Raw genomic sequence first — 8,249 nt, forward strand, 5'->3', positions numbered from 1 at the left:
ATATCCATTATTAATAATAATAATGATAATAAACTCACTCCATTTAAATTTTACTTCTATTTCTATATTCTGTACTAGTCACAATTTTCTGGAAAATGTTGACTGTTGAAGAGAGAGAGAAAAACATAACCAGTGTAACTGCGATACAAAGGAAGTAAGACAGCAGTTACATTATCCGTATTCACTTCTCCCTTCAACAATGACATTTTCCACATATTAGCATGCTACTGCCAATAGCATATATACTATATATCATAAGTATCACACTAAGATAAAACTGAATACCATTTCTTAGAATGGCTTATTGTTAGTTGTTTAGAAAATTTGGCAAATTTTTCCCCGCAATTTTCAACACGGCAACATTGGCAAAACTGACTGGTTAAAACGTGCAGAGGACTGTGAAAAACTAATTTGTCAGGTTTTAGTACGCTGTTAAATCTATGCGTTTTGACATGCAAAAGCAATTCAAGAAATACAAAGAAAGTTATTAGAAATGGATAAACAAACGCTAAAATGCTTGGCAAAAGAAACATAATACATGCAGTGTAATCGTTTGTATAGTAGATTTCAGAATTCTTTGTTGTTTCAGCTTTATCACTCTTATCAAACTTCTTATAATAATGAATAGGTATTTTGAACCTTCTCTGTTGGATGTGAAACAGAGTCTGCGAGATTTCTTCGCCAGTCTCATCTTCTACGGTGTAATTGATGATTTCTCCATTATCAAGCATTGGATATAATATTTCTGTTAATGTCTCTCCTGTTTCATGGTCCATTGCTTTAGACAAAAAATGCTTTTTCAGTTTAATTAACTATGAATAAATACTATTAAAAATGCTATCTTACATAAGATATACTAAACATTTTACATAAGAATAAATCTAATGAACGTAATAAATAAACCTAACCGAAGGTTGTACGAGGTACGCTACTATACGGTACCCGGGCATTTAGCCACATCGTTTTCAAAAATAAAAACATTTCTTTAAAAAATTAAATTATTTCACGATTATTGTGGCTAGTAATATGTTAACAATAATATTACTTAAAATAAAATAATTTAGAAAAATTATTCATGAACGACATTTTTTTTATCGATATTAATTATTGCAACATGTTGAAGATTTTCTGTGATTAAAAATAAGTAAATGGCGATGTTTACCGAAAACAATAAAGACAAAAAGGACTCACCTAGTTTAATTATTTTAAGTAACAATTAGGGGAGATACATTAAACAGAAGATTTAGTTTTAAAGTAATACAAACAACCTGCTTATTTATTAAATGAGATAGACTGAGATAGAAGATCATAATTCACAATTTTATTTGTTTTAATTATATACTAATTATTAGTATACCATGACTGTACCCCTCTTGATTCCTATTTGACATGCGTTAAGAAGCAGTGATTAAACACAAACGCAAAAAAAGAGAATTACGGAATCGCAAAATTGAAACAATGCAGTATATATATTTAATATCTACATAGTACATTCAAGTATTTTCACGAATAAAGTTTAAGCAGAATCTCCTACATCTAAACAAATATTTATTTCAATTAAAACGTATCAACTTTTTTTCTGTTTAAATGAACTGGCGGTTTTACGGAGTTTCCACAGTCGCACTTTTTTCCTGTTATAAAGTCAAACGTTCCAATTCTGGTATTACAATTATAACAGAAAATTTTTCCTTTTGACCAGTTACTAATGTTGATAGATTCTTTTATCCATTCTGGCAAGTTTTCATATTTCAAAAAAATTAAATTATCCATATCACAACAGATGGGTTTTGAACTTATCAATAACTCACATTCATTAAACAACGATTTTCTACATTTTCCACATTTTATGCCCATATACATTGCTTTTGTAATAAACTACAGTAAATAGAGTAATTAAAAACCGGCAATGTACTATAAAAATAATGTGGTTACAACTTATCGAAAAATGTTTTCATATACTTTCATACATACCAAAATGTGAGGTTCGTGAGGTTATAGCACATTATAAAATAAACATAAATATGTTAGGTTAGGTTTATGTGCCGAAGAAAGTAATTATTATGCTCTTATCATAAATTAATTTTGTATTAAGTTCAATTAAGTTATACACCTTAAGATAATTTCACAAAGATGAGGTAAGTTAGAAATGTTTGTCTTGAATTGAAGAATTAATGTTTGATTTAATTGCTTGTGCTACAACCTGTATCTAATTATAGGTTGAGTGTGGATGGTTTAATTGTTTATTTTCCATATGAATACATATATCCAGAGCAGTATTCATACATGTGCGAATTAAAAAGGGCTCTAGATGCTAAAGTAAGTGCACAGTGTAAAAAGAAGTATGTCAATAAAAATGGCAATTTTAGGGACACTGCTTATTGGAAATGCCCTCAGGGACTGGTAAAACTACAACATTGCTTTCTTTAGTTGTAGCTTACATGTTGGAACATCCTCATGATGTTAGAAAGCTTATTTACTGTTCTCGTACTGTGCCAGAAATAGAAAAAGTTATTGAAGAATTGAAAAAGCTTTTTGAATACTATGAAAAACTAGACTCTATTTATCCAAGGCTGATTGGCCTTGTGTTGAGTTCAAGAAAGAATATGTGTGTGCATCCACAGGTTGGTAAATTCATTTATATCCCAAAAAATAATTATGAACTATCAACCTAATGTGGATGTAGATTACATAATAAATTATCAAAATAGACCTTTAGTTTTCCTTACAGAATTTTATAGTGTTTGATGGTTTTAAATTGCGTAGGTGAGTAAGGAAAGAGAAGGAAAAATTGTAGATAGCAAGTGTCATGCACTAACAGCAAGTTATGTTCGTGAAAGACACAACTATGATGAGACTACCCCGATTTGTCAGTATTATGAGGGTTTTGATATGGATGGAAAAGAAAATAATATTCCCTATGGAGTATACAGCATTGATGATCTTAAGCAGTATGGCAAGGACAGAAATTGGTGCCCTTATTTTTTAGCAAGATTTGCTGTAAGTTAAGTTTTCATGAAATGACAATTTGAATTGATTTCCTATTTATTTTACAGATAATTCATGCTAATATTGTTGTATACAGTTACCACTATTTACTCGATCCAAAAATTGCTGATGTTGTTTCCAAAGAACTTTGTAAAGAAGCAGTTGTGATTTTTGATGAAGCTCACAATATTGACAATGTTTGTATAGATTCTATGAGTGTAAAAATTAATCGACGAATAATAGAAGGTTCCACTGCAAACCTTGGACTTTTAGAAAAAACTGTTGCTGAGTAAGACTGTAAAACTTATTAACTAATTTTTACTTAATATCTTATTTTCAAAGGATGCGGGAAGATGATGTTAAAAGGTTACAAGAAGAGTATCAAAGACTTGTAGATGGCTTGAGAGATGCCAGTGTAGCACGAGAAACTGATGTGATATTAGCTAATCCGATTTTACCCGATGAAATACTAAGTGGTAAATTCTAATTTAAGTTTAGTCTTCTTTTCGTTTTTGTCTTACGAAGTTTATGGAAACTTCTGTCCCAATTTTTCTGACAAAATTCAACCCCCTATAACTGAAAAATTATATTTAATCTTCTACAAACGTTGAGACCTTTAAAAGCACAGTAACTCCATTCTAAAGAGAATTCCAAGAGATTTTTTGCCAGTGTTCTAGTGTCAGAAACGCCTATAAAAAGAAGGAATTTAATTTGAATTTTATAATTTATAAAATTCATTTTTTAAACACCTGTCACTAAAAATCTTAATTGTATTTTGCATGTTATTGATTATAACTTTCTCTTTTTGCAAGACAATTATTTTTGTGAGAATAAAGTATCCTTAATTGCTATCTTATTTATTTCAGACGTTGTTCCTGGTAACATTCGAAACGCGGAACATTTCTTAAGTTTTCTCAGGCGATTCGTTGAGTATTTAAAGACTCGTCTTCGAGTGCAACACGTTGTCCAAGAATCACCAGCTGCATTTTTGAAAGACGTTCAACTTAAAGTCTGTATAGAACGTAAACCGTTGAGATTTTGTGCTGAACGTTTAGCATCCCTTTTGAAAACGTTGGAAATTTCAGACTTGACAAATTTCGGTCCTTTAGTGCTCGTTACTCACTTAGCAACCCTTGTTTCAACTTACACAAAGGGTTTTACCATAATCGTAGAACCATTCGAAGATAAAGCGCCCACAGTTTCGAACCCCATACTTCATTTTTCGTGAGTATATAAACATATTTGTTACTTACTTTTGTTTGGAAACGAATTTTCATTCTCTTAGTCTCTTCATTATACATTGAGTTAAGCTAGAGAAGCATTTAGATATAGATAAAAATTTTTGAAATAAATTCTTGAATCAAGTTGTGAAAGTTTGCTGCATTCTTCATAACACAAATACGTTTCGATGAAAGAACATTTTCAAACGTTTTCATAGCTAAACACAACATTTTTGATATTAAAACCGGCGAAGTGTTTCAAAACTATGTCTGTGTGGTAATTACCCTTAAAAATTTTGTAATGAATTTATAGCTGCTTGGATTCCTCCATTGCCATAAAACCCGTGTTTGATCGGTTTCAAACAGTTGTAATAACTTCGGGAACGCTGTCACCAATGGATATGTACCCGAAAATTTTGAATTTCCATCCAGTTATTATGTCTTCCTTTACAATGACATTAGCTCGGCCATGTTTACTACCAATGGTACGTAATTATTATTTTATTTTTTTTAATTTTGTTTCCAAGAATTTATTTATAAAAAAGATGTTAATAAATATTTATAAGCACGATTTGCATTATGGCAAACAATTTCAGATAGATTTGTTTTTTAGTTCTTAAAAATATTTTTAGATCGTTTCAAAAGGTAATGATCAGGTGGCAATTTCTTCAAAATTTGAGACTAGAGAAGATATTGCTGTGATAAGAAATTACGGACAACTTCTTGTTGAGGTATTGTAATTATTTTATCTATTAGACTTACGTTTATTTTACTGTTATTCTACTTTAAGGTAGCTGCCAATGTGCCTGATGGTATTGTATGCTTTTTCACATCGTATTTATATTTGGAAGCAGTCGTGGCCAGTTGGTATGATCAAGGGGTGATAGATAGCCTGCAAAGGTACAAACTGCTTTTCATAGAAACACAAGATTCTGCTGAGACAAGTTTTGCATTAATGTACTACATAAAGGTATAAAAAATTAAATTAATAAAAAATATAAAATTTTTTATACATTGAATTCCATTACTCTTTAATTGAAGGCATGTGAATCTGGACGAGGGGCGGTGTTGTTGTCAGTAGCAAGAGGTAAAGTGTCAGAAGGAGTTGATTTTGATCACCATCTCGGTAGAGCGGTACTTATGTTTGGTATTCCGTATGTGTATACTCAATCAAGGAGGCTAAAGGCTCGACTGGATTACTTAAGAGACCAATTTCAGGTACTTTAATTTTTTTAATTTAATTAAAATCCAAAAATAAAATAAATATTCGCTACACATACTCATTTCTATAACACCAATATTCTATCGTGTGTTTACAAATTATATTAAATCATATATCATATTCATAATCATATTAAACGATATTAACCTTACATGTACTAACCGTTATGTTATTATGAATACTATTGGCTGCCTAGACTAGATTGGCTGCTATTGGATATTATCATGATACTATTATTTGAAAATGGCATCTGTAATAACTATGCTCATTTAGCTTAATTGTATTTTCTCTGGAGATTACTTTTTTGCACGCTATTTTATTTTAAAATACATGGACGTGAATGTTAAAATGAATTTAATTTTTGTTAATGTCTTCATGTTGTGCATTCCTTTTTTTAGACTAAAGCATAAATTACGGTTGAAGGAACTGACCGCTCACCAGCATTAATGATGATTTTGAAATGGAAAACGCACCAGGGGGTGTTTCTACCGAATATTTCCGATTTTTACCGAATTTTTACTAATGCAAATGAAGCGCACAATAGTTCTTTGAGAGTATTTTTTTTTAAACATTGTAACAGGCGAAATGGCTGTTAGTTAGGATGGACTGGACTGATCGTGAGACAAAGTCGGTATGTTCTTAAACATTAATGGTTAGCCATGGTAGCTCCTAGCCCGCACTCGTACTACTTGGACAGTATTTCTTACCTTTTCTAATTTGCAGTACATTTCTCCGCAACTTATAACTTGTCTGTCAACATACCTATAAGCATTATAAATTCTTGAAGTAGTGAAACATATTGGAAGAATAAGACGTCTTTTCTTTTCTTTATTTTGTAAATACTATTTTGTNTTTTTTATTAATAAGTGGGGTGTTGTATAATAAGATATTCGTTATTATTAGATCAATTGTCAGGGGTAGGTACCCTTAATATGTATTAGTTTTCAAATTAAGTTTTGAAACAAAACAAAAAATAAGTTGACACAAAATAAAATTAAAATTCGAATAACACATCGAATGTTGAAATCCAGTTTTTGCAGTTTTCTTGTTTGCTTTCAGATTCGTGAAAATGATTTCTTAACTTTTGATGCAATGAGACATGCAGCGCAATGTGTCGGACGAGCCATTAGGGGAAAAACTGATTATGGTATAATGATATTTGCGGATAAACGTTTTGCAAGAGCAGATAAAAGATCCAAGCTCCCTAAATGGATACAGGAACATTTAAAAGATTCTTTATGTAATTTATCAACAGAAGAAGCAATTCAGGTATTTAAATTTGCTGTTATTATATTTTCATTATCTTGTTCTAATGAAAAGTAGAGCACCTGTTTAAAATAAATAACTTTTCAACATTGGGTTTATTTAGGGACAGTTGTCCCATTGAAAATCTGAGTATGTGATGTCTGCAACATAGCAAAAAAGTTTCAAGGTGCTGGAGTACATTTCTTGTACGAGTAGGTGTGCACACATACAAAAACGTTTGAAAAGGAGCAAACAATTAAATTTTAAAAATGACGCAACGCATTGGTATTAAATTAGACATTTTATAAAATAGTTTTAGAAATAAATTCCGAATATTAAAAATTTCTTGTTACAGATATTAAAGCGATGGTTAAGACAAATGGCACAACCGTTTACAAGGGAAGATCAGTTGGGTGTTTCGTTGCTAACGTTGGAGCAACTAGAGAAATTAGAATCGAGCAAGTCTGTAAAACAATCATAATAATTTTTCATACATTTTTGATACACAACCTACTGTTAGATCCTTATTAATAATAAAGTTTAGAAATAAAAACCTTTTCATTCAATTAAAATTTTGGAAATATTAGTGATATGTATTTCACTTGACTAAAGTTGCAGAAGCTGAAATAATATAAAGAAACCGAAACGTAATTGAAAAAAATCTTGAAAATAGAAACAGTTTCTCTTCTTTCTTTCTCTATGCCTCTTAATACAACAGTGCGCCGTGCTGAAAACATCACTTTATTTTTAAAAATATTATAAATAGTTCATAATCTACAATTTCGTTGGAATAATTAGCAAAAAAAATAGAAAATAAATTAATCAATTTTCATACCTAACTTTTGTAACGACTCCCTTAACATTATAAAAGCGATTGATAGGTCCGTAAACAAATCTGTTTGTGTTTCTTTATCACATTTTTCTTTCGTCATTTTTATATCGCCAACTACCTTCTCCGTGGAATCGCAATTTTTTTCTTCATTTAAAAAATCGGTATCAGGTGACGAATAAACTATCCGTTGACTTGTCAAGTTCAAAAGACGTTTCTTTGAAGAAGCTACTTTCATTCTAACGAACGATTGTATGGATGAGATTTGCGAATCCGAAGAATTTGAATTTAAAGGCGTACAACAATTATTATCTTTATGAATCGAATTTTTTATAGCTTTTTTTAAAAGGCTGTTCTGTGGAATTTTCTTGGTAAAACGTTGTGGAGGTGTTTCGTCACCAATAGCAGCATGTCCTTGCGAATTATCCTGTTGATACTTTTGAACAGGCCCAGCAGCAGCTATGGTTTCTTGTATGGGACTAATAACTTTCCTCTTGAGTGTCGAAAGTCGTCGCGAAGGTTTACTTAATACGGATGGATATTTTCTATTTCGATCGGGTGTTTTAGGAATCGAACCAACAGATGGAAAAAATCGCCGCCTTTCTTTGAATACTGATTGCTTTTTAATAAGGACGTCTCCTACTTCATCTACACTTAACAATGGTTGAGATTCGTCGGGATTGCTTGCCAAAGAACGAAGGCCCTAAATAAAAATATAATAATTAACTGCTTTTCATAGAAACACAAG

General features: G+C 31.0%; 2 protein-coding genes and 1 long non-coding RNA gene across 4 annotated transcripts in view; 1 reads left to right on the plus strand and 2 right to left on the minus strand.

The window, feature by feature from the left end:
• Positions 1-712: 712 nt before the first annotated feature.
• Positions 713-1,558, minus strand: LOC112906312. The gene is made up of 2 exons (XR_003232254.1): positions 1,192-1,558; positions 713-778 (listed from the first exon to the last, which is right to left on the minus strand). It is a non-coding gene; the product is annotated as an uncharacterized LOC112906312 (long non-coding RNA).
• A 464-nt stretch (positions 1,559-2,022) lies between these two features.
• On the plus strand, positions 2,023-7,311 carry LOC108736506 (general transcription and DNA repair factor IIH helicase subunit XPD). 2 transcript variants are annotated; one of them, XM_018468958.2, is made up of 13 exons: positions 2,023-2,135; positions 2,217-2,316; positions 2,367-2,621; positions 2,764-2,997; positions 3,054-3,274; positions 3,328-3,461; positions 3,852-4,209; positions 4,519-4,690; positions 4,838-4,936; positions 4,996-5,175; positions 5,247-5,423; positions 6,487-6,696; positions 7,028-7,311. In XM_018468958.2, the coding sequence occupies exons 1-13, from the start codon at positions 2,131-2,133 to the stop codon at positions 7,151-7,153; spliced, it is 2,271 nt and encodes a 756-aa protein (XP_018324460.1). In that variant the 5' UTR covers positions 2,023-2,130; the 3' UTR covers positions 7,154-7,311. The 2 variants fall into 2 exon arrangements, with proteins under 2 accessions (XP_018324460.1, XP_018324462.1); XM_018468960.2 differs by lacking the exon at positions 2,023-2,135 and having other exon boundaries at positions 2,225-2,316; positions 2,428-2,621.
• Positions 7,312-7,397: 86 nt separating this feature from the next.
• LOC108736490 (zinc finger protein 345) overlaps positions 7,398-8,249 on the minus strand; it is a 10,934-nt gene continuing 10,082 nt past the window's right edge. Inside the window, exon 16 of the mRNA XM_025980227.1 lies at positions 7,398-8,204. The gene's annotated coding sequence lies outside the window, so the exon portion shown is untranslated. The remainder of the gene's footprint in view (positions 8,205-8,249) is intronic.

Source organism: Agrilus planipennis, unplaced genomic scaffold (assembly GCF_000699045.2).
Source record: "Agrilus planipennis isolate EAB-ADULT unplaced genomic scaffold, Apla_2.0 scaffold175, whole genome shotgun sequence".
NCBI lineage: Eukaryota > Metazoa > Arthropoda > Insecta > Coleoptera > Buprestidae > Agrilus > Agrilus planipennis.

Coding starts and splice junctions, on each gene's coding strand:
- LOC108736506 (XM_018468958.2), top strand. Junction 3,275..3,327: donor TTAGAAAAAACTGTTGCTGA/GTAAGACTGTAA, acceptor TTATTTTCAAAG/GATGCGGGAAGATGATGTTA. Junction 6,697..7,027: donor CAACAGAAGAAGCAATTCAG/GTATTTAAATTT, acceptor TTCTTGTTACAG/ATATTAAAGCGATGGTTAAG.